General features: G+C 43.8%; 1 protein-coding gene across 1 annotated transcript; it reads left to right on the top strand.

Annotated features, from left to right (window-relative positions):
• The first annotated feature begins 8690 nt into the window (after nt 1-8690).
• On the top strand, nt 8691-25560 carry RAB14 (RAB14, member RAS oncogene family). Its single transcript, XM_074161076.1, has 8 exons — nt 8691-8904; nt 17002-17060; nt 18416-18469; nt 19960-20137; nt 21243-21309; nt 22200-22287; nt 22622-22652; nt 23489-25560. Exons 2-8 carry the CDS (start codon nt 17009-17011, stop codon nt 23664-23666), a joined length of 648 nt encoding a protein of 215 aa, XP_074017177.1. The 5' UTR covers nt 8691-8904; nt 17002-17008; the 3' UTR covers nt 23667-25560.
• The last annotated feature ends 559 nt before the right edge of the window (nt 25561-26119 follow it).

Raw genomic sequence — 26119 nt, 5'->3', positions numbered from 1 at the left:
AGGGGCAACATGGCGTGCCATCCCGGGGCGTAGCTGAGGAAACCATGGCCGGCAACTCTGAGGGAAGCTTGCTGCTCCCACAACCCTAATCTCATCTCCCTTCAGGCCGCCTCTCCGCTCTCAAAGGAACAAGGCATGTGTTGAACCTGCCCAACAAAGCAGCCCTTCATTTAGGTTCCATGGGAGGCTCGGCGGCTGCGTGGCCCTACGGCGAGGCGGTGGTGCTGGAAGGCTTCCTTCTCTGCCCAAAGCCGGGCGACAACGCAGGAGATGAAGGCAAAATAAGTGCTGCGAGGCCATGGCTTTCTCGTTGTGGGAGGCTCCGCCAGAAGCCATGTCTGGGTATCGGGGCTGTGAGCGCACACAGGTCAGTGCCTCTCAGCAGGGATATGGCAGAGCGATAAGCAGCTTGTCTCTGAACTCCGCTTCACCCCGCTCCAGCTCTAGACGTCCACAGCCTCTCTCCCCAACTCGTCCTTCTCCACGTGTCTTTCATACCTTTAACTTGAGCGTGTTGAGATAATGCTGAGGTTTGTTCTGTTCTCTGGATGTTACTAGTTTTTTCCTGGCTTTATCCCTGTCTCGTGAAGTACATCCAAGTCAGAGGGATTGTTTTTTTCTGTCTAGCTGAGTTTTTGCTTGTGGTGTGGAAAACTGTGCGCTAACTGGCAAATATTTCCCTACTTCTTGATACAATCCTCTAGGTTCTTCTAAATGGGTTTGCTTCTGCCACATCTTCCCACCTCTTCAATTCCAGATATTGTTTTAAAGATTTAATTTTTTGTATGAGTTTTCCTGTTTGTTTTTATGTACTTTCAGCCAAGTATTGATATGTCCATACAAAAGCACACATACAAGAAACTTGTAGAACCGTCTCCATATTGAGTATACAGTCATTAATCAAATATTGTTCTACGATACGGTGGTTTAATGTCATAACAAACCAGTGGTGTGGTCTGGGAGCGGCAGGACTCCAGGGGCCAGCACTGGCCGTGGCCTTGGAGGACAGTGACTTCTTCCTTCTGTCACCTATTCATAGAAACCCACTCCCTCCAGCCAGTTTTCTAAGACATGGTGTACATGCATGCAGAGGTATGTGTGTGTGTGTATATATATATATACACATGGATGTCTTTCTGGACACGTGAAGATAATATTTGATTCTTGCTACCTATGGTGTACCCCAGAATATTTTCTTTGCAAGAGTGAGCACCCCAGAGCACAGTGTTTATATGAATCCGGTAAACAAATTGTGATGACACAGGTAACAGAAGTTATAATTATTGATTAGATAACCCATATAAGCTCCTAAGAAATTTAACATAATGTTTAATTTCCAAAGTCTGTCAGCAGTAGATGAGTTATAACAGTAATAGACAAAGACATGGACTTTATGGCTCACGTACTTGGCTCTTGTATCATACAGAGGAGATTCATTCTTCCCGTGCCTGTGCAGAAGCCCTCCAAAGGAACATGATACTTAAAATCAATATACTGTTGCATTAAATTTGCAATTTAACCATTTTTTTTTGTGTGTGGAACATTGTATGCAATAACACATGGGTGACCGGTAACATAGTTTCAACATTACTCAGAAACAACCGAAATTTCTAACTTCTTGCATTTTTAATATAGTTTTTCCTAGATGCTACAAGTGAGTTGTGGTAAATCTGAGACAGGCGGGCAGGCTGCAGACGGCTGTTGTTTTTCTTTCTCTCTCTAGATCATGTAATCAGAGAACTGTCTTGTGTTCCTGAGAGAAGCATTGTACTGAGACAGTGCCACCCTGCTATGGGTTTTTACAAAACCAGTTTCTATGCCACCAACAATGCCTTCAGTTGCTGCTGGAATAGCATGGAAATGTAACAATGACATGGTTAATTATAAAAGCCAGTGGTCAATATTCCTCCTCTGTCATCGCTGTAACTGAAGAAGATTGCTGTTACCCTTTTGTTTTATGAGAACATTATTATGCAGAATATTTTAGAAGGGCTAAAACCTATCTGCCATTTTGATTCTCCTGCCTGGCAGAACTGTGCATCACCAGGGCAATAGTAAGCCTTTCATTCAATCAGGAACATACCTTACAAAGAGGTACTAACACTGTCACACACTCACACGGATTCTGTTTTCATAACTTAAATTATCTAGTTGTTGTTCTGCATCATGTTCATATCAAGCAAAGGTGCTATTTACGGCCACAAAGGGACAGGCTCTTCATTAGAGCTAATAATTATGGGAAATTCTGCTCTTTCAAAGTGTGCTTCCGTTCCAAATATTAAAGTTTAATTATGGTTTTAATTAAAATATAGAGACAAATTATAATGCATAATATGAATTGCATTCATAATATAATCATTACACAGCTAAACCAACAATTCTTTAACTCAGTCACATATGATTAATGTAAAATGATTCAACCTTTTCAAAACACTGTGTTCAATTTACTTATTTATTCTGAAAAAAATGCATTGTTAAGATTGTAATGTATCCATGGAAATTTTAGGACCTGGTTTCCACAACAAACCTATTCAACCGGAAATGCAGCTACAGCTGTGGTGTCAACCATGTAAAACAGTGAGCTTGGTGTGCTGAAACAGTTAAGATAGTTGCTTTTCAGGAAGACTCCTCTCTTGCTACAGAGAGAGTGGGATGTGGAATTATATCTGTGTCTGAAGTAGAATCAAGATTCTACATTGATGTCAGGACATTGTTGTACATTGATGTCAGGAAAAGCCTCAGGAATCACTGTAAATGAGAAGGGCAGAAACTTTTTGAGGCAAAGTGTGCTGTGCCAGCCTTACCTTCTGCACTCGCAAAGCACTGCTACGTAATTGTCATTCAGCAGGAAAACACCTTGAAGCTGGGCACAAATATCTGAAGGTATTTGTTGTTAGCTTCAAACGTTGCTTTCTGCTCATGAGAAGCTCTGCATGGGTCTAATCTTGATTTGTGCAAGACGATTGACTCATACATTCTTTCCCCACTTTTAAGATTTGGTCTATGGGCATGTTGTCATATCAACCAGGAAAACCACACAACTTACATGGCTTTGAACGGCTGATGCGGGTGTTTCGCAGGCAGTTCTATTGCTGTAACAATTTTTCTTTGGTGCTAAGATTTAAGCTACTCGCTAAATGATGTATACAAGCTTGAATGCAACATGGAGGATTAAGCTAAAGGAGGAGTGAAATGTGATCTCCAAAATAAGTCAAATAAAGGCAATGCAGCTCAGCTTTGTCTCTAGTCAGGATAAAAGGAGTCATGCTGAGCACTGGCCCCGTCAGCTGGAGTCACTGCTATATGTGCTTGAAAGTTAGTGTTGCAAGGCAGGGGGGAAAAGGGGTGTACTTCTATTTTGTACTTCCATTCCCTGCCTTCAGTGAAACAAAGCATTAACAGAGAGAATCCAGCTGATCTGTATCTATTTACACCCATTTTTTCTTATATTATTAAGAAGTTTAATTTGAAGCTTTGAGATTGTGTAAGTGCTGGTGAAAACACAATTTGGGGCTACCTGTTTTACAACAGATGAAGGAACTTAAAAAAAGATAAAGAAGGAACTAAAGTAAGATAAAGAAGGAACAGTTGCCCACAAGGACATTTCTACAGACACCACAAGACTGAAATGGTTAGCTGTGAAAGAAGAACCTACCAACTTCTGATTAAAATCCAAGAGAAGACCAATTAGTCATTTCAGACCAATCCAGTGTTATATGATCATCTCTCACAGAAGTATATTTCAAAATATTTCCTGAAATATCCCGTGCTTCTTCTTTCTGTATTTGCCTACATAAATTTGAACAAAGCCAGAAAAAGAAGTTGGGGTTGAGGGGAAGAAGACAGACAGACAAACCAAGCCTGACCAAACATCCCTTACTCTAGCTCCCGTTTTACTGACTGGGTTTGTGATGTGACAGTTTAAATTCTGACAATCTGGCCGTTGTTGCTGCTAGGTAACAGATTTTCCTACCTCTTGCTAATTGCTCCTTCCACATTGCCCTGTAATTCCAGCAGAGGTTGTTTCCTGTAGGAATTCTGTGAATTCCTGCGCTTCACGGATCATTTCTATTATAATAAGGTTTCTGCTGCAATGTAGGAAGTAATATTTCCTGTAGGATAAGCAAAGTTGTGTTAGTGATATTGAGAACCTGTGTTATGACTTCACAGCAGCTGTTGTGGCTGCAAATAAGGAACTAGTGACCAATTGTTTGACGTTTGCTTTTATTCTAAGTTGCCACACACAATGTTCCCTGGTTTTTCCATGCACACAGAACGGTGGAAGGCCTGCTTCCTCTGTGATTTCAAATATATTTTTCTATACTGTTGTTTTCTCACATTTCTGCCTTGTTGCCACCTCTTAAAATGTTCAGATGCTGACGAGTGTGTGAAAATTTCTGGGTTGCAAAGGAAAAACACATGCTCGGCAGTTTAATGGAGCCCTTGCTGTCAGGTCTGTGCATGTGCACTTTGAGCCGAGAAGGAATTACAGGTCTATAGATCCACAAAGTAACTGAGTAAATTAACCACTTCACAGGGGCATTAAAAGATCTTTATCATGGGGTTTCTCAAGCTTCTTGTGTGAACAATGTTATAGATTATTGCATTATTGTTCTTCATTTTTTTGCCATTTTCTTAATGAAAGTGTATTTTAATAAGGAAATAAAAAATTGGCTGAGATGCAACGACTTGTTTAAAGCAGCGGTTCCACGGCCGCGGGAGCGTAGCCGTGGTTTGAACAGGGAGTCAGAGTGCCTGGCTCCTATTTCTGTCTTTTTGGTGGTTTTGTGTCCAAGGGCAAGGACCTCAATCACACAGATCTTCAGGTTTGTATTGGTGGCACGGGGATTAGAATCCTTCCCTGCACAGGAATGTTGTGAGGATTATGTTCTGTTTTGTTTTGAAAGCACGCACTTGGAGTTGTATAATAATAAAACCTATTACTGGCAAAGCTATTAATTATAATGTAATAGGTAGATCCAATACATTTTATTATATTGAAGGTAGAGAATTTTGAAAATATTAGAAGTAATATTATGTTTTCAGAGAGTGTCTGGAACAATACTGGGAAAGGAACCTATTGTAGGATTAAAATGAAATAGTGTTGACAGTTTTTACCAGTAGGGATATGAAAAGCAGAAGAGTCTTGCAAAAATAAATTGATTGTTTTGAGTATTTTAAAGCAGTTTGTGGCAAAGGGGTCACTGAGTGTTTCTCCACCGGTCTTTGGGCTGAGCTGCGGTAACAAGGGGTGTTGGAGCCTGAAGGAAGGTTATGGTGTTTCTTTTCCTCCTGTCTCCATGCCCTGTATGAGCTGGGCGATCCCTCTGGTCTGCATTTCCCGGGGCCAGGGACAGAGAGAGCTGTGTTTTGCCCCCAGTGACTTTGGGGGCAGCAAGATCACACCACGGTCAGTGAGAGCAGACCCTGGCAAGGGGTGAATAGACTGAAATAGTTTAAACAGTCTGAAAAGATTGAAAGGACCAAAACTTCCCTGCCTGGAGGTGTCTCTGCCCAAGCAGAGTGGTTAAAGCAGCCTTTGTACTGCCGCCTTCAGTAAAAAGAAAGTGTTTGGGATAAAAATGACTGTAATTTTCTGTACAATTCAATTCCACGTTCTTCACGAATGCTGACGTGTCATTTAATCATTATTTAAAAAGTATCTTAAAAGGATGCATTCTAAAACAAGGAAGCAGATATTATAGATCATTGTATGTAATTTATTTGCAAAGAACAGAATCCTCAAACCTTCTATCAACTGTATTAACCCTGAGTCTTTACTTTTCCTGTGGTTTGTGGTAAAACAAATCCAAGAGCAATGCTCACGTGACCAGAAAATTTGGATCCTGTTCTTTCTTGAGAGAGACTTCAGAAAGAGACACGTAGAAGAGGCTTTTCAAGAGCAGGCTGGATTGACCCAGCACAAATCCACAGAGAAGGGTGGGACGATAGGCGGGATTCCATCTCTAGCAATTTGGTATTGTTACCAACTTAGTGGGTTTTAATTACTGTTGTTAGGTTCTGTCCAGATGTTCAGAGTGAATAGGCTGAAGTCAGCCTTTTCTCAATAACTGTTGTTGAAAAACTGCTGCAGGCTTTCAAGCACTCCCGAGAATAAAAGAATCAAAGACAAAATGTAGATGCCATTACCCGATCTGCTGTCTTGCTCACATCTTTTGTGTACTTTAAACTTTGTAGGAATATTTGATAAAAGCATACAAAACGATTCAAAATCAGGACTTTAAAGCAAATCTGTACTGCGTTTTACCTCATCTGAAAAATTAAGACAGTCTTATGTAAAATATGTTTGGGAGAAAATCACAGAAATAGCCGTCTCAGAGTAAAAAGACCAATCTTAGTCATAGTTAGGTAATGGCTTCTAGTTTTCTTTGTTGCAGATAAGAAATAACAATAATTATATTCCAAAACTGCTTTTCATTTCTCTTTGGGATTAAAATATCTTCTCCACAACCATTAAAGTGATTTTGGGAATTGTTGGGTAATCCTGGAGAGGGGAGCGGTGCTGGCCTGCAGCGTGGCTGCAGAGGTGCGATGCTCCGTGCTGGGCCAGCAGCTCTGACCGGGTGATGGGGTTCTGAGCCCTGTAAGAAAGGCAGCCCCACGGCTCATCCTGTGGAGTGAAGGGCTGGGACTGCTGGAATTTTCACTGGAAAAGTGAAATGAGATCGGCTCCTGCTGCCCTTTGCAGGCTGCAGTCGGCCGGGGCTCCGCAGGCAGCGGTGCTGGTTACCTGTCACAAATCACACCTTGTAAAAACAGGAAAACTAACATTGACTAACTCCACCAGCAGTGAGCAACAAATAGAAAAATAGCCAATGGATTTTGGTGTGATATTTTAACAATTTTGACTGTTGAAGCATGTTAAGCAAATGTTACAGAGTCTGTGTTAATAGAATAGTATTTGGGGTAATACCGAGTACTTAAAGCAACCGCATTTTTTTAGAGATGGTAAATCAGACTGTAACTGGGTCAAAATAGTCAGATCATTTTCTGTTTAAAGACTCCCTCTTGTGGAAATCATTCTTACTGACTTGTTTTGACCTATTTTTCTAGTAAAAGTCACTCCATATAAGGTATTGCAAAACTTGAAAAGGGTTGTGTTGCATGGTGTTATCTGTTTAGAAGTTAGAACCCTGACAATAACCGACAGGAGTCGTACCAGCTGTAGTAGACTGCGGATTTTATATCTTTCTACTGAGTCCTTGTTTTTTATTACTTGGAAAATTATTTATTTATTATGTAGATTAAAGAAACATATATATAATTGTTTTTCACCCTGTGTCAGAGGCTTCTGCCCAGGTGAGGTGGAGAGCAGCGTCCCTGCCTGGCAGGGGCTGAGTAATTAGTGGGTGGTGACTCAGGGAAAGCAGAGGATTCCCCATCCATCATCACGCTAATTAGTAATGTCATAGTCATGCAGACGGGACATGCCCGTTCTGGAAAGAGATTTCCATAGGAATGTTAGTATCAGTGGCATGTTGCCTGATGGGAAAGGACAATGTGAATTTTGGACACTGATACACAGCAGAATTCGATGCTTTCCATAATGTGCAGGACTGAAATAAAATCTTTATTGTCTTGTAGCAGCCTGGTGGGAGAAGAAATCACATTCTTTAGAGTTAACATCTGATACATATTTGGGCAGGAAGAACCATAAGGTCTTTTCAACCGCACTTATGCCCTAATCAACTCTCAGTTCTAAAATAAGTAGAATCCCCGCAGTCGGTTTGATTGAAGCTCCGTGTTCCCGTGGCACCGAACCTGCCCGAGCTGTTGGTTCTGGATGCAACCCGCCTGGATGCAGTCCTGAGTAACATGCTCTGACATGCTCTGGGCAGTCCTGCTTCGGCAGGGGCGTTGGACTGGATGATCTTTATGGTCCCTTCCAACTCTAAAAATTCAGTGAAAAATTCAGTGAAATTCTCCAAAGCAAAGCCACCGGGGACACGGGACGCGCAGCCCGCCCACTTCTCCCTGCACAGGGACAGAACTGCAGGCCCGAAAACTTCCCAAAAAGATGATCTGGAAGGAGTTTCGGTTACATGTGATGTAAAACTGAAAATCCGAGCGTTAACCTGGAATAGCAAGAGTATTAATTTTGAACTTTCGAACCCATCATCTTCTGTAATTTCTGTGCTCACGTAGGGCAAGTTTGGGTGTTGAGTGGAGAATCTGGGTAAGTTTATTGAATTGGAGATAAATAGAATCCTTCATAACGTTACTTTTATTACATCTTTTTCATCTCCTGAACCACTGATTTCTTTTTTTTAACTCCCATGAGCTGTGCAATTTGCGCGTTTTTCGGCCTTTTGTACCTGCCACAAGTGCTTAAAAAGCCTATTTAAAAAAACAACCAAACTCCAGATTAACAAGCTGGTTCCGGCGCTTCCCAGGACGTTGTCAAAGACCCGAGACATAATTAATCGTACCGGGGGGACGCGGATCTCTCTGCCGCCCCTCGGACGTTCCGAGCCGGAGCCGGGCTCCCCCGGTGCCTGCCCCCTGGCGCCAGCCCCGGCCCCGCCCCGCCCCGCCCCGCGCACCGCCCCGGCCCCGCCCCGCCCCGCGCGCCGACGGGGCGGCTGCGGCGCGCGGCCTCCGCGATTGGCTGCGGCGCGGCCTCTCGCGCCCACCTTTGTGCGGCCCCGGCGCCCGTTGAGAGTGGGAGGGGAAACCCCGTACGAGGGGCGCCGCCATCTTGGATAAGGGGGGTGATGGGGGCGCAGTGGAGCCAGCGGAGCCGAGCCTGAGGGAGCCCGGAGAGAGGCGGAGACCCGGCCCGGCCGTCGCCCAGCCTGAGCCAGAACGCTACAGTGCCCGTAGGGGGGACAGGGCTGCCGCCGACAGAGCCACGCTGCACAGCCACCCGCTCCCCGAGCCCAGGTACGGAGGAGCCGGGGAGGGGCGGCCCTCCGCCCGGCCGGGCCTAGAACGCTAGGCCCTGCGCCGCTGCCCGGCCGCCGGCGGGCTCTGCTCGGGCGGGCGCGCCGCTCCCTCGCCGGCAGGCCGGGGCAGACTCCCCGCCGCCACCCGGCCCGGGTGGTGACACTTCCTCCCGTTGCTGCCCGGAGCTGGGGCCTAATCGGGGCCGTGCCGCCCGTCAGTGTGCCGCTGCCCACCATCCAGGGCGGAGCGGGCTGGCCCCCGGCCTCGGTGGGGCTGGCCGTCCTCGGTCCCGGCGGCGGGCAGGAAGGGGAGGGGGCCGCTCGTCAGCCTGGGGCCGGGGAGGGCGAGGCCGCCGGGGCTGGAGCTAGGCCGCTGCTGCACTGTTTGTCGCCACCGCCTCCCGTTCCTCCTCTGCGCTGCACACTCCCTGTGTGTCACGCCACCATCAAGTGCTCGTGCATATGCGATGTATATATATGTGCCTCTTACTAATCGTTGCAGTTGCGCGTAGGGTGTTTACTGCATGTATATACTATACTGTCTGTGTGGCAGATGTGCAGTGTTATCTGCACTTCTGATTCTTACATTGACCTGTGTTGTCATGAACTTAGACAGAAAAATAACTTCCATGAGGGCGGAGGGGAATGCCACTTCCTATTTGAGAAAGCAACAAAAGTATTTTAGACTAATTTTCTTTTGTCGGTGCTTATTCAGGGTAAATGGAAGAGTGAAGTTCTGTTGTTTCACCTAGTTGTCCATTGCCTGTTTGCAGTACACTCAAGGTTTCCATAACATCTGCGGGTAGCTTTGTCTTGAATTAAATTGTACTGAATTATCCTTGTAGTAATGCCAGGGAAAGGTGTCTGTCTGTGTTGGGGTCTATTCCTCTGGAGGTTACTTGATGTGGACTTTGCTTCCTGGGCTTCTGAAACAGAGTGGTTCTATGTTGTTGTATGGCACTTTTTCACAGAGGGAGAAGTACCCCTTTGTGAATGAAATCTACTCAGGCTGTCTATATACTAAATCCTTTCAAACCCCAAGAAGCCTAGTAGCCAGATGTTATCATATGGAATGCATTGTTTTGCGGATTGACTTCTACTATGGTTTGGATTGAGGGCCTCTTGTGCTTGGGCTTTACTCGGGAATGGGAAGAAAATCTCAACCCAGGGGGACTTAATAACTAAATATCACAGTTTAATATAGATTAAAAAGGAATTGCCTAGCTTCCTGTAGGGATTTGAAAGTGTCATAAATCTGAGTGGAAGGAAGATGTTTCTCTTTTCCATTTTACGGACAACAACAAAAAAGTTATTGTGAAGGACAGCAGTTCGAAAACAAACCTGTTATACTGGAGGTACTAGGACTTAAAATGTAAATAGATCTTTTAAAATTACTTACTCCTGTGCGTCTAATGGAACCTGCTCATTATTGGTTCCCATTTTGCCATGTCTTTCTGAAACAAAGGAGGTAAACCTTGCTTAATTTTGTTCTAAAATGTGTTTGTGACTTGTGTTTTCCAAGGTGATGACTCCAGGCATGTTGTTCTGATTTGTTAGACAGACAACAAAATTCTTCTGGTTTCTGTATTTACTGCCCCTGAACTTATCGGGTATCTCTGGAACTTGGTTCTCCTGCTGGAAACACAGCCCTGTGCTACAGGTTAGACTGTTTTACAGGAAGAGGAAAAGAGGATAAATGAGGATATGCAAGAGGATAAAGAGCTATGGCTGAGTGAATGGACATGGGAGAAAGTGTTCTTAGTGCTGAGGACAGGTATGCAATATTTAAGGTAGCTGTGGTGCTAGGGTGTGGTCAGTAAGAAATGAGGTGTGCGCATATAAATGCAGGAAGTTTTGGAAACAAAATGGAGGAACTTAATGGAGCAGGATGTGAAACCATCGAAAGGATAAACACCACCGTGTGTGTGTGACTGCATAGCTGTTGAGAGAAATAAAAAGGTGAAGATAGTATGATACATAGCCTTGACTTAAAAATAAATAAAGTCAAAGTTCTTCTATAGGAAGAGAATTAAAGGCCTGTGAAGTCTTTAGAAATACTGACTAGGCCTCAGGCTGAGCTAAGGTATTTTACATGATTAAAGAAATTTCTTCAAGACCAGCTTGAAATGGGGCTCTGCACAGCTGAAGCTTGTTAATCTGAGCCCAGTAGCAAGCAGCCCTGTGTGCCTTTGGAGGAAGAATATCCGGACATGGAAATGATAAGGAAATACAAAGTGATCTTCAACAGCAGATCATAAGAAGGTTGTTGTCTGATCAAAGATGAGTTCAGCCAAATTTACCATCTTGTGCTAATCAGATGCTTGAATTGCATTCAAAAAAATCCAAGCAGGGAAAGCAAGAGAAGATGACTCTGGAAGAGCTGCAGAACAAGTAAGGAACCAGCCAGCAACAAGTAGCGTTGTCAGATGTGCAAGAGAAAGCACTGGGCTGCTGACAGACTGCTGCTGAGACTTCTCAGGGATCAGCCTCAGAAGAGGGCTTTTTAAAGACAAGCCCGCAAAAACAAATAGCAGACCAGGGAGGCTGTGGGGCCATCATCTTAAAGAGGGCAGAGATGTTTATATGTTTAGGAAGACCTAAATGTCCTTGGTGTGTGGAAGTCACAGAACCACAATGAAATTTAATTGTAATAGACCTCATAGCTTGCTGTGGACAAGACTTAGTGGGAATTCACTGCTTGGGTGTATTAATTGATAACAGAACTGTTACTACATTCCAGTACAGTGTGATTTTTACAGAAGGCCGCAATCAAAGCAGTTACACTGTATTTCTGGCAGCTCTCGGAAGTAAGGTACCGGTTAGACTGTGGTGTTTTGTGTGCTTGATGAAAGTCTTCATCGGGGGAATAGTGCAATTATGAACTCAAACAGTTCTACCTCTCCCTGGTTTCTCCCTTTTTATTGATCTCTGTGTTCACTGTTTATTAACATCCAAGTAAATATGGGAAGAGAAGGAAGATTATGCCCTAGGAAAGAGGATAACTACCTGTTCATTTCATGTAGATTTGGAAGCTGTTCTAAATAATAGTCATTGGTTCCATACAGTTCCCCTTGTACGTAACTAATACTTTCTTCCAAATTAAAAAAAAAAAAAAAAACCAACAACAAACTAGCAGCTCTTTAAAAGTCATTTAAATTTATGAAAGCAATGATATGATGGCATTACCTTTTGTGTAAGGGAACTGGACTTCAACTGTGAGATCCTTTCCTGTTGCATGTCCTTGAGGAATGACTTAAAGAACGCCCGGATGGCCAGCTGAAATAGAAAATGCCTCTTGCTTCAGTCTAACTGAAGAGCGGGTCTCTGGCTGCTGAGTGGTGTGTTTTTAAGGGGAATCTGCAATAATTACAGTCCTGAACTTGCAGCTGATAGCTGTTTTCAGAGGTATCACCTCTGTGTGGATTTGCCAATTGATGGTACTAACTATGTGCAGTGCCTAATGAAACTGTGCATCAGGTTTCTTCTGGTCTCTTCTAATAAAATACCTGCTTCTTGCTGAACGTAAAGCTCTGAAATTTCTCTATGGAAATGACATCCAGTGAAGAGTTAAAATTGACTATGTCCTTGAGCTAGAAGGAACTGCATGGGTCTCACAAAGGCTAGTATGGATATGGTATTTACAGTTATGTTATTCTGATAAAGAATGTTACGGCAATGTGCCTAGAACAACCTTGGCTTGGTTTGTACAGACGTATGCTGATACCTGAAATAAGGCTTCACTGAGATGTCAAAATACCTGTGTAGTGCTGTTGATGAGAAGAGGAAATGTAGGTGTACTAGTATCTCATTAAGAAAGATCATCTTGCAACTTTATCCCTTAAGAGACCTCTTTTTTTTTTAATAAGTTGATGTGTGGAAAATGGACTGTGGTGACACTGTTCACTGTAAAATTTCTAGTCCTAACTGTAATACAGAAATTAATTGTACAGGTTTTGAAACTAGCAGAAGTCTGTGTATAGTGAAGTAGGATCCCCTGGCTAGTTGCCATCCCGAAATAATGCTCTAAACTCTGGGGAACCCTTACCTTGGGTAAGTGAGCCAAAACTTGTTTGAAGTTGGCAGGCTTTCCTGGAAGAAAGATGGCAGGTATAGCAAGCTTCCAGACTAAACTTCTTTTACTTTCTGTTAAATTCGCGGTTGGTTAACTTTGTCGTATTGTACAGGGTCAGCAGGGGCTGGAGGTAAGTTGTGTATATTTATGCGCAGCTTTCTCAGCCCCGCAGTTCTTGCACCTTTGCTCTCCCAAGAGGAAAACCCCAAACCCCCATATTGGGATTATTAAGATCCAGGTGGCTGGAACAGAGGGCTGTGAAGTGTAGGTAGGACTCTGGTTCTTACAGATGGCTCTTGCCGTCAGCATTTATTAACCCCTTGCATTAACATGTAGCTAATGTTGCTGTGTTTACTGAATCCTGTTGTGCACTATTCTTGTCTGGACTTCCTCCTTTCATCTGTAGTAGATGCTGAGGTTGTAAGTTTTCTAAGGCTGAATTCTCACCGTGGCTTCTGTGTTTAGTTTGTTGCATCTATTTTTTTCCCCTTCACCATGGAGTCCTTCTGGAATATCACTTTTATTTCAAGATCTGAGTGCAGTTTGGATTCCTACTTGTCCATATTGGATTTGAGTGTTTAAAAGTTTGTTATTTGGTTGGGTGTGGGGATTTTTTACATTTTTTTTTTTAAAGAAGTCATCTGTTCTCCAGAAAAGATTCCTGACCTTTGTAATAATTTGGAGTATTTCAGAATCTTTTCTGTAATGTGACCCTTGGAATACAATGTAATACTGAAGTGTTGCTTTATTTCTCAGTTTAACTCCAGAAATTGTTTTTAAACTTAATATCTGTGTTTCCACAAGCTTCCAGTATATATTTCTATCAGACTCAATGACTTCTCCAGCAACTCTTTGGGACTTGAAAGAAGGTCTAGGTTCATCATATGTGTAAATCTCTCCATCAATATTGCTATTAATAACCTGTTTCCTTAAGCTGTGGGGAGCGTGTGTGTTAGGTCTGGCTGCCCACAGTGGGGTGTGGGGTATCTGTCACCTCCTTTAGGGGCCTAATGTCACTAAGAACGAGGGTGAAGTTCTGGCAATGAGGTGTGGCTTGGGGTTAGTGCTCCCTTCCCACCCATTTCTTAGCAGACTTTGTTGCCAAGCACAGAATTTGGTTTTCTAACTCTCACTTTGAAGTGGGAACTGAATTTGATGCATATGTTGCAAAGCACTGACAGTTCCTTTTATATTGAAATAGCATCATTAGACTTCTTTACTTAAAGAGTATAATGAAAATTGACATATCTTAGTAAGCAAAAAACAGTCTGTCAAATAAAGAGATGTATATTTAACAGTAAAGATTCTAGTTAAGAAACTCACTCTGAATTCAGTTTGTGATATAGCCTGCACAGAGTTCTCAGTTTGTCCTGTCTTTAAAAAAAAAAAGTCTTCCTCACCTTCCAGTGATGCGCTGACAAGCTTGGATGGTAGGATGCCTTCCCCTTGCTTGCTGTGTAGAGGGAGATGCTGAAGTCGGCATGAAATTTCTTTGAGTATTTCTAAGTACTTACCATTCCTTTGCCAGCTGGTAGTGTGAAGGAAGAGAGGGCCACCTGGGTTTCTGCAGGACACATTTCAGAGCCATATGAGTGGCTCTTTATCATGGAGTTTACAATACTGAATTTTTTTAAAAAAAGTGTAAGCTACTAGATACTGCCATCTTCAGAATGCACTGTGGATCTTTCAGACTAGATGTGTATTACCTCTCTATGTGTCTCTGCCTTTATTGTGTCTGTAGCACCCACCTGTTTTCTGTGGAGAATAGTACAGTTCATGTTACTCTTCTGAAGTACTTGCACAAGCAAATTGGCCTTTTCAAGCTTTTTTTTTGTACTTCCACTTACATGCCTTGTAATCCTCCAGTTTAACCTTGTCTGCTCTCAAACTGAATTGAGCTGTGACCGTAGTCCTCCTGCCTTTCCCAAGACACCAAGTGCCAAGTCAAGGATCCTGTAAGAACAAGTGCATTGGATCAGAAGATGCTCGGTTTGAATGTTACTGCTGTTGGAACGTGCTGGAGAAGAGGAAGAACATAATGTGTTAAGAGGTCTTCAGAAAATGTTGAGTACTGGATGTTTCCACAGTGAGACATTAGTTTTGAACTCGATGAGGAGCAGTTACTTGTCAGTTTGCTGATGTTGAAAATAATCAGTGCGCATACTGGAGTTTAGTAATATAACTCTGGAACCTTCCACTTCAGGAAATAAAGCAGTGAAGTTGCTGCCTTGTTTGGTGAAGAGCAGTGATTTTTTTGGTCTTGAATGTGAATTCTTGCACAGTACAGCAATAAGAATTGGTCTGTCCACGACGTGGTTGTTTGCCAGAGACCAAGGAGGATGAAGGTGCTGTGGGATGGCTGCATCCGATTTCCCTCTACTGTGGCAGAAGAGATTCCTCTAAAATTTTCTTGATTGAAATGACTGTTCTTCGAACCTTTGCAACACTTGTGGAATTCTATCTTGCCAACACATACAGGAACTACTGTCCAAAATAGTGTTTTGTTTACTATCTTGGATTAAACTTGGTTTAATAGAACTCTGTGTGTGTATGTATATAGGACTTAGTGTGCAAAGCAGCTACGCTGCTTGGGGTGGAAGGACTTGACAGTTTCCATGAGCCAAGCATGAAGGAAGGGTGAGGTGCAGATCAGTGACTGGCACACGGAAAACCCTTCCCAACCGCCTGTGGGAATTGTTCCCCCTCCAAGGTCTAGATAAGAGCGTTTGCTTTAAACCTCCGCTGTGGGAGGCGGTGGCTGGTGGCTGCGTTCTGTGAATGAGATTTGTTTTCACTCGCCACCTTTCTGATGACCACAGTTCACTGTTACGGATTAATTGTGGTTGAGGAAACAATACTTTGCTTTTGAAAAAGTTACAGGCTTGTAAGCTTTCCTGCGTTATTTCTTTACAGTGCTGGTTTCGCTTGTCATGTGAATGACACATAACTGAATGAAAATCTTTCTAGGCTAAAGCATGTTCTTTATAAAAAGTACTGTGTTTTTCTAATGGCTGGCTATCTGCCATGCAGGAGAAGGAAAGGAAATGGTGAATTCCGAGTAGAAATTTTTCCACTTGGTTAAGCGATCACACTATATCCAGTTTAAGTTAAAACCTGGTATGCAGGCATTTTGCATCCTTTATATTATCCTTTATTATAATAACTGCAATATCTGGGCTGTATAGACTTGTAACCCTGGTTAACTGTCGTATTCATTGCTGAGCCAGCTATTGCTCCTTGCAGGTTTACACAGCTGAAGCGAGTTCTAGTTCCTCCTACATCTAAGAAAACTCTGGGATATTGGAATACTTACCCCAATCTAATTCTGTCACTTAAAAAAGAGAAACGGCAAAGCTTTGCTGTAATGCCACGATGCTGACAAAGCCCCAGAGATGTAACTAACTTCCTGAACATCTGATTTGTGGCTTGAACTGCTTTTCTGACATGGAGCAGTCCAGACCTCAGTTAAGGCTACTACAGCATTCTTTTAAGTAATTCTTAGCTGTTGATGCAAGCTGTGCTCTTTCCTTTGTTCCTGTTGCAAATCTCAAAAGTGTGAGGTAATAGTTCCAAATTGCTGGTTTTGTTAAACCTCTTCAGATTTTTCATTTGGAGTCAGATTTTATTTTCAGTTCATGTATCAGCTCTTTGGTGAGTGAGTGCTGCTCCACTGGGTGACTCTGTACAAAGCAGGAAGATACTGGAGCTTTTCAGCGGCTTTAAGTCTGTCTTTCCGCATAAAATGGAATGAGTATCGGTGCTACACAGAGTATGTGTCTACTTTGAGGCCTTACTGACGGGGTTCAGAGAAAATGATGTGGGACTTTTGCCAAATGTCTCTGGCACTAATTCGGTGCCTGTGGGGAAGTGCATAAACTTGAACTGTGACCCTTTCAAGGGTAGTTGGGGGCGCAGGGGGAGAGGAAGGGTGTTTTGTTTGCTTCTATCAACTAAACTGGATGAATTGGGTTGAGTTTGGGGAGCAAGTAGCATTTCTGATGTGTTTTGTTTTTTTTGTTTTAGTGCCACAATGGCAACCGCACCTTACAACTATTCCTACATCTTTAAGTACATCATTATTGGTGAGTATTGCTGGGTGCGTACCCCTTCCCGTCCATCTGTCTGTGCATGACAGTGACCCACAACCCTTGGGCTGTGCTGGGGAGGACTCCTGTTGTGTGTTACTCGCTATATAGTAGTGATTCCTGGCCCACCTCAGTCCCTCGCAGATCACCACACTGGCTCTAAACCTTTAGCAACTGACAATATCAAGGCAAATGCCTTTGTGTGCCCCAGAACTAGAGCTGTGTGACTGGTGGCAGGTGAACTGGGAGTAAGGGCAAGTACCAGTGCCCGTATTGAGTTCACTTTATTGCAGAGTCACTGTTAAAAAATACCCGTTCTTTGTTGTATTTATACTTGAGTATCCTTGAATATCTTTGCCATTAGGGCTATAATGCCTAGCCCTCTGCATGGCACTACAAAACAAGGCACACCTGTCTAAAAGCAGGTGCATGTGGGCCTTTTCTCCCTAAGTCAAGTTTGTATTTAGAAAAATTGCTAAATGCATTGGAAATGTGGGGGGAAAACTGTAATGGGAATCAACACAACTGGGCTGTTCTACAGTAAACCTGAACCAACAGCACTTTTGACTGCCCCTGCATCATCATTAGTCTCAAAGGTTTTAGAATCTGTGTTTAAGACACAAGTACTAATTGGAATCCATTGCTTCAGATGGGCTTATAAATTTCTGTTAGGCTATATTTTTTCTGTTTAAATGCTGCTTTTAGCTGCACCTTCCTTGGCTGTTTAGAGTCAGGGCCTTGATTGCATTTATTACTGTCCTGGAAGAACTGGTCTTGCTGTTCGTTGTTTAACTCTTAATGATCTTGTGTAGGTGTAAGTGATCAGCAAACTTACTCTAATAACTTGTAAGTCAGGCTGCTGTGATGGCCTCAGCCTGTGGAAAAGCTGATTCTTAAAAGATCTTGCTATTTCTCGCTGTTGGCATTGTGTAAGGGTACCAGTGGAAGTGAAGCAATTTCTTGGTGTGTTCCGTTTGGCCGTCAGTGGTTTTGATGCCTTTATCAGTAACTGCAAGTAAGCCAGGAGCGGGGCAGGCATTCAAACGGGGCATTTTACATCTCTTTCTTACAGGTTTGCTTCTCATAGTACCTTGTGAAATTCAGTTGTAAAATTGGTAATGCAGATTAATTTCTTTTGAGTTTTCTAGTTCACCCTTGCCCTGTACCTGTTACCAAAACTACAGTGCAAAAGCTGGTAAATTTACTGTCCGTAGCCAGGTACGGAATATTTCCCACTGGGCCTGGGAAGGGAATGGCTGCCTGTTTCTGTACCATTTGTTATGTGGGATGATGAAAATGTGCTTGTTGCAACAATGATGTGGTGTCAGCCTTAACTATTCTTTCTGCAACAGGGGACATGGGTGTAGGAAAGTCCTGTTTGCTTCATCAATTTACAGAAAAGAAGTGTGAGTATTTCAGTTCACAATATTTATTCTGTTTCCTGCCTCTTTGCTTCCATCTGCATGAGCTTGATGTGGTGTCTGTCTTAAGCTGTACGGGTTTGTGTGGGACTTGGTCACGTTTTTGTTTTGACTCCTGTAGATGTAGAAATAAAATACTGCTGTAGTAATGGCCAAAGTGCTGCTTCGGCCAGTCCTGCCTGTGAGGAGTGGGAAGACCATGTTTCACAGCTTTTCTGGGGGATTTTGATATGGAAGGAAGTGAAATTTCGTGGCTGAAACTTGCATGTTTTCAGTATTGGTATAGCTTGAACACAAATGAGATGTGCTTTAGTGCTTTTAAGCATTTCAAAACAAAAATAAAAGATTCCATTTTTCTTTACCTCTTTGTTTGCACTGTCATTCTCTGTAGCTGCTGTGACTTGTGGCACTTGAGCTGCCCTGTGCGATGGTGTTTTAAGTCTTATCTCAACTGTAATGATTTTTCACATATGCTGTCATGACTAACGAAGAATTAGCTTCAGTTCTTAATAACATGTGTTGCCTTGCCGTTTGCAGCAGCTGTTGGCTCTTACAGCTTTCCATGTAGCGCTTGCTCAATGGATAAGCCCCTGGGTATTTATTAGTACAAAGTTAGTCTTTACCCTGCACTACTCAAGATGTGACAATAAGTGGGTGGAAGCTACAGTTTAAAATACTTCTGTCTTCTAGTAGAAATAGGATGATTTAACTGTTGCTTTTAATTGAAATCTAGTATCAGCCAGTTGTTTAGATGCTACTTTGCATGCGGTCAAATTCTTGCTGTGGTTGTGCCTTGTTCTTAGTTTGTCAGCATTAAGCTGAAGCAATACAGCTGAACAAACTACTGTACCAAACACCTCTGCTACAAGGCACTCACTCACTGTAGAGTGCTTGAATGACTGCTCATCCTTTCTCTATTTTCTTGATTGCTCTTAAAGATGGGCTTATTAAGATGAGTTTATTATAGCCAGAAAGGTGTCTTTGTGGTTTTGATCTGCTGTGTTGATAGCTACTTGTGAAACTGGCTTTTTCCTGTGGACAGTCATGCTATTACCTTGTCTGAAACAACTTGGATATTTGCTTTTTGAAGCTGTTTTACAGAATTCTAACTGTATCTTGGTAATTCTCTAAAGTTATCTTTTCCTACTGCATTAAAATAGTTAACCATTTCTGCAAGGATAGACTGAGAATCAACTGACTTGATCCCTTCTGATAGATATGGCCAAACAGCATCAGTGTACATGCATCAGAAGGCAAGGAATTTTATAACTGTTTTTAAAACTAACAGCAGTTCAGGAAATATTTCGCTTTGTGTCTGGTTGTGGCACGGTTTGGGTACTGTAGCTGTAAAAGTGCTTTCTTAGAGACTGAAAACTCTAGTAAAAGATAACTGAAAACTGGTGATAGTAATATCTTGGTAGGAAGGAGACCTTGTACTAGAAAGAGCTGATCTTTGCTCTTATTTTTCATGACAGTTATGGCGGACTGTCCCCACACAATTGGTGTTGAATTTGGCACAAGAATAATTGAAGTTAGTGGCCAAAAAATTAAACTACAGATTTGGGATACAGCAGGACAAGAGAGATTCAGGGCTGTCACACGAAGCTACTACAGAGGAGCAGCGGGAGCTCTCATGGTCTACGACATCACCAGGTAAGGTGCCACTGGCCGGTGCTTCTTGTGCCATGACAAGCTGTTTGGGTGCCACCGCCTCACGCGTACTTGCCTGTCTGTCCCTTGACTTAGACTTAAAGGACTCTCTCCCTCTCTCTGGATGGATCTGTATCCTGTTGTATGAAGCTTACCACGCTTCTTTGTCTAAATACTTATAAGTATTTAAAGAGCTGAAAATGAAAGGTAGGCAACGATGCGAGCTGATTTTCTTGGAAAATCACTGCTGACAGACCTGAGGATTTTGCCACTTCAGGCCTTGACTAACTGTGATGAAACTCTTTAAAGAACTGGCTTTGTCCTTAAAATTTACTCTTTGGTACATGGATTTTTCTCTTCCTGGGAGGCAATGGATATTGCCGCTTACCTGGCAAAAACATTCTTAGAGTAGATAGGGGACAGAATATCACCTCTGCCGCAATGGGCGGTGTAAATGTGCACAACAGACTCTGTATAGATGGAGCACTGGAGAGTTCTGACTTCTGGGCCTCTTCACGGGCTGGTCCTCCAACAGAACAGACCAGACAGAAGTGATTCTGCCTTCCTTTTATAGCTGAAAATTAAAGATACTGTGAAAGGAATAATTAATCAGATGTGCAACATGAAATACTTCTGCTTTCACATGTCTCCCATCTTCCTCTGGGGCTGTTCTTGATATTCTTTATGCACATTTTTTTCTTTTTTCCCTGCATTTCTAGGTATATCTGCTGTTTGCTTAAATATTGAGTAAAACATAATCCCATGCGCTTTTTATTACCAAAGTGCTATTCTACCGTACAGAGCTCTGTAAGGGTGTTTGACAGGAAATCCTTTAATGTGTTCTGTACAAACCAATACCTCTGTTCTCCTTGTGAAGACAGTGAAACTGTCACACACTCGAAGTGGGAATTGCTCTGACTCCTGTGGTGTAAAGAGTTGCTCTGGGGGCTGAAATCTTGGTCTGAGTCCCAACAAGATGCTGCTGCTTTGTCATTCCTGAGGGTGGGGAGAAGAGCAGGGATGGCAGATGTCGGTGTGTTTGGATGCTGACTGTGCTGTTGGCACTTATGTATTTTAAAAAATACTGTCCTCGCTTGATTCTTTGCAGAAGAAGTACGTATAATCACTTAAGCAGCTGGCTGACAGATGCAAGGAACCTCACCAATCCAAATACTGTAAGTTGGAATTTATTTAGCTTGAAAGAAACATTGCATATCTCTGAGCAAGAGGTGGAAGGCTTGGGCCAAAGCACCTGCAGTGGCATCAGTGTTCTCTTAAATAACCTGCCCATGTTTTCTTAGCTACTGAGCTCCGAGTTATCCTGATGTCCCCATTTTGCATGTACCAGTGACTCTTCCCTCACTGCCACTGGAGGAAAAGCGTAGGCTCCTGTGCAGGAAGGCAGTGGGTTCTTCTAACAGTCTTGTTGCACTGCTCGCCTTTCAGGGGCCTGTTTTCAGCAGATGGAGACAAAATTGTGATTTAACCCTGAACAAACCTTAACTCTCGTTACTATGTCTTCCTGCTTTGCCGTAGTAATGAGGTGAATGCTGTCTCAGATTGGCAAATAAATTGCATCTCCAGCTAAAGCTGAGCAGGTCTTCTGGAGGGATGGGGGCAGGAGGTTCTGTGTCTCTGACTGTATTACAACACCGTTGTCCGTCAGTCTTTTTCTGAATGCTCCTAAAATACTTCAGCACCAACCTCATAGACTCTTTGCTGCGATGAAAGGAAACATAAAGATTCTGGCTGGATTAGCAGATGATTTAACAAGTACAAGAAGTGGTTCCGAGTAGAACTTGCATGAATAAAGAGTAGGACCAACTGCATTTTAGAACCTCATCTCCTGAGAACAGCCTGAAGCAATGCAAAGGGATGGCTGGAGATGCTGTTCCTGAATTTCCAGAGGGGATGCCACTCCAGCAGCGTGTTCCTGGGGATCAGTGGGGTTTGCAGTTAAACATTTCTGCACATTTCCTTCCTTTTTAATCTTTTTAATAAAGAGGGTGGTAGCGCAAAAGCTAATAAACCTTTTCCCAGACTAATTTTCTCTCTTCTGAACCAGGTGATAATCCTCATAGGAAATAAAGCAGATCTGGAAGCACAGAGGGATGTTACGTATGAAGAAGCCAAACAATTTGCTGAAGAAAATGGTGTGTGTTTGTTGGTTTTTTTTTTTTTTCTCTCGAGCTGTTACGTTTCCTACAGGATAGTGATGTTAAAGTGAATGCTCAGCATTGATGGCTGCAAGCTTACACTTCCGAAGGAATGTAGTTTTATGTACAGGCTTCTACTGCGCCTCGGCCTGGCTTAACTCTAACTGCGCTTACTTCTAGCAACTAGCTTGTGTACTAGTGCCTTCACTTAGTCATAAAATACTGGTTTTAGTACTAAAATAGTGTCTTGCGTGTGATCAGGGTCGTAACGTGACTGAAGGCTATTTGAGGTGCGTTGTGCATTGACTGTCGAACCTCTGTTTCCGAACAGGTTTATTGTTCCTTGAAGCAAGTGCAAAAACGTAAGTTACTTTTGTCTGGGTTAATGACTCGGATGTGATCTGTTCAAGGGGAATATATTGGTTATGACTGAGTATAGCTGTGGGGTTCAGGTATAGCAGGGGTTTGCAAATGCAAAAAGTGTTATTTTTGATTTCCCTTGGAGAATGAGGTGTATATAGCGGGTTCAGTCATGTCAGCTTCGACTTGACTTGGAAATTAGACTTCTCGTGATATTTCAGGTAAAGACTTGAGTTCAAATGAACTGACTTGGTTTAAAGATGTGCTTTGAGCACAGAATGTGTGTGGGGGGGTAAGAGTCACTCCCAATTAGACCTCCCTTCCCTCGGGTGTTTGGAGCTGTGAGTGAGCTCTGTCCCTTTGGTCACAGAGAGCAATCTCTGCCCCGTGCTGATGGTGGGCTGGGCAGCCTGTCCCAACACGGTGGATCGGTCGTCCAGTGACACCAGTACATTTGGGTCCAGCTGGCGCCATGGAGCTTCTTAACAAAAAGATTTTGGTTAATAGTAGCTCCCCTGTCTTTTAACCTCTTTCAAAACCTCCCTGTGCCTGGGACTCGGTGCCTTGGATTATTTTTGCTGCTCAGTGTTTTGGCCTGTAGGTTTTATCCCTGGCTAGTCTTAACGGATGCAGTGGCCGGGGAGGGGGTGGCCCTACTGAAGCTGTCCTGAGGACAGGTTGTTGCACTTCGTGAGTTCCTCTTGTGTGTCAGAGGAGGGGGCAGCAGCTGCTGCTGCCTGGTCTGACCCCAGCCAGGGTGTCACCCAGCCACCTCCCCACCCCGCGGGGCTGGGCTGCAGCGGAGCCTCAGTAACTCCTGCTGCCGCTCTCTTCGCAGCGGGGAGAACGTGGAGGATGCCTTCCTGGAGGCTGCCAAGAAAATCTACCAGAACATCCAAGACGGGAGCCTGGATCTGAACGCCGCAGAATCGGGTGTACAGCACAAACCCTCAGCTCCGCAGGGGGGGCGACTAACCAGCGAACCCCAGCCCCAGAGAGAAGGCTGTGGCTGCTAGTGACCTCTGCTCCCTGGCTCCATTTCTGACCTTTCACCTCTGTCTGCCGGAAGCGGGGCTTTTCGACCGCTTCTCTGTCTTCTGTACATCTTACTGGGTTTAATTAAAACTCTGAGACAAGTTTAACACAGTACTAAACTGCTAAACAACTTTAGATGTAATCAGGTTATCAAAGGCAAGTAGAGTAATAAAACCTCTCCTGCATGGTAAATCTAGAAGTTTTTTTTTTTTTTTTTCCTTGATTGTCCTTGTGATAGTGTCACCGATACATAATTTAAACTGAGCACCGATGCTGGACTCATGATTTTACACTTTCGCAGGGCTTTTGTCTTGTACGGTTTAATTTTATGGTTCTTTGGCCTTTCTTCCCCCACCTCTAACTGTGTAGAGCTGTCCCCTAGTACAGGCTGAGTTTTTGCTGTGAAATGACTTCGGATGGTAGCGAAAGGGCTCTGTGACCATGTGCTTGCGTTGACGGAATTCCCTGTGGTGTGTGCGGGGGGGGGTCAGGGTGGGCTGGCGCGGGAGCGTCCGACTTGCACAGGGAAACAATCCATTGTGCTCATAGCTTTACATCACTTTTTTTTTTTTGTTGTTGTTGTTGCCACTTTTATCCTTTCCATTTGTTAACAGAACGTAAATATGTATAAAATTTGAAGGAACTGAGCTAACAGTTAAATACATCCTGTGTATATGATTTTAATGAAGAAAATGATTACTGGCATTAGAACAGTATATAAGAAACTATCAGTTTGTACAGTATGAGCTTACACGTCACCACGTTGCCCCGTTAGTCCCCAAATCCATGTATCCGCAGTTCACTCCCGTAGGCTTTACTCCGTGGTGTCGCCAGTGCCCCGGGGAGCTCTCCTCCCGCTGCAGGAACTAACACTAGTGGAACCTCTCTCATCTCCGCCCCGTGGTGTATCCGTGCCCCTTAATGCATCCCCTTGTGTGCAATCAGCTGTGTGCGAACCCGCTTCTCTTCTTGCGTTATCGGGCTTCATCACCCGCCGGGCATCCTGGCCCGAGGCTGCTTCTCCTGCACATCTTACGCTTTTATACCTGTAACTTTTCCCATGGTGGGAGGCTGAACTGGACAGTCGGAAGGAGGCCTGTGCTTTCTAGGGATTTTTAACTACTGTTGTATTTTTAACTGTCCCGTGGGAGGGTTTCTTCTAAGATTTGGGCTTTTCCTTTGAGCCTTCGAGCCCATTTCTTGCAGGGTGACGCAACCTGTAACGCTTGTTGGGAGGGTGGCCGCGCGTGTGGGTGGTACTGGGTGACGGGGGGGGTTTACTGGGGTGTCACACTGGAGTGTGTGGCTCCTGGAAATGTCACCTGGGGTGTAAAAATGGAAGGGGGCAGGTGCTTAACCGTGATCAAGTGTCCAATTTTCGTCTTACGCAATGTTTAAAATACAAAGTAGTCCTAAAATCCCTCTTTAGACACTAAAACTATCCAATGTTCAGACTTGTAAGTAACCCGTGGTACCAGAGTATTGTACAGTCAATGTTAAATACAAGCCAAAACTGGAATGTGCAGACAATAGGATTTGGGTAACTTGTGCACTGTCCCTTTGTTTTGTCTGGTTAGTCCTTTTTTTCACTAATATTCTTAAGTAGATGGGTATGTTGAAGATCTACAGCTAATGCATCCCGCTTAAACCGAGGCTGCACCGCACGGGGGTTGCCCAGGGACCAGGACCTGCTGCTGCCGCGGGGTCACCCTTGTAACACCCGCAGCACGCGGAGGGGCAACGCCTGTTCTCCCGGAGTCACTTACAGTTGGTCTTATTGTTTCTGTCACAGAAAGGATCTGTTCGGGCTGCTGTACTCCTCATTTGATGTAACAATGCTATTAATCTAAATATTTGTAAATAAAGTACCTGTATCTAGATAACCTGCAGTGGCTCCTGTGCTTTGCTCTGGCCGGAGAGGCTGTTCCCATCCACCGTGGTGGCCGGTTGGCAAGAGCTGCCAAACTGGGGTTCTGGTGCCTGCACCCGGGGCTCGGGTTCCTGGGAAAAGCCTCTCCTTGAATTGGTGGAGGAGGTTATGGTACAGCGATGGTATTTGTGCTTTAACCATGGACCTTAGGTGGTGTGAAGAGGAGGCTGCCACCGCCTTCCACAGCCCAAAAAGTGAAGGTGTAACAGGCCAGGCCTCCAGAAGCCACTGGAGCCGGGTGTTTATTCCCAGTGGAGTGTGACAAAATGACACTTGGTGCATGGGGAAGGTGGATATTAATAATGTGGATGAGAAAGGGAAGGATCGAGAACAACATCAGAGCCCATCCAGGGGGAAAGGGAGGGTAGAGAGGGCTGGGAGCCGTTCGGTGCTGGAGTTCCTGCTGGAGCGGGGAGAGCTGCGCTGTAGGACACAGGTCTGTGTGGCCACGGTGCCTTGTTCTGCCACCTGAAGGCTTCACAAAGTGGTTTTTCCACTACTAAT

Source organism: Numenius arquata, chromosome 19, assembly GCF_964106895.1.
Source record: "Numenius arquata chromosome 19, bNumArq3.hap1.1, whole genome shotgun sequence".
In the NCBI taxonomy this organism is placed as follows: Eukaryota; Metazoa; Chordata; class Aves; order Charadriiformes; family Scolopacidae; genus Numenius; species Numenius arquata.
Note: the sequence above shows the minus strand (reverse complement) of the source record. Positions and strands in the feature narration are given on the sequence as shown.

Coding starts and splice junctions, on each gene's coding strand:
- RAB14 (XM_074161076.1), top strand. CDS start 17,009: ATGGCAACCGCACCTTACAACTATTCCTACATCTTTAAGTACATCATT. Junction 20,138..21,242: donor ATGGTCTACGACATCACCAG/GTAAGGTGCCAC, acceptor GATTCTTTGCAG/AAGAAGTACGTATAATCACT. Junction 22,288..22,621: donor ACAATTTGCTGAAGAAAATG/GTGTGTGTTTGT, acceptor GTTTCCGAACAG/GTTTATTGTTCCTTGAAGCA.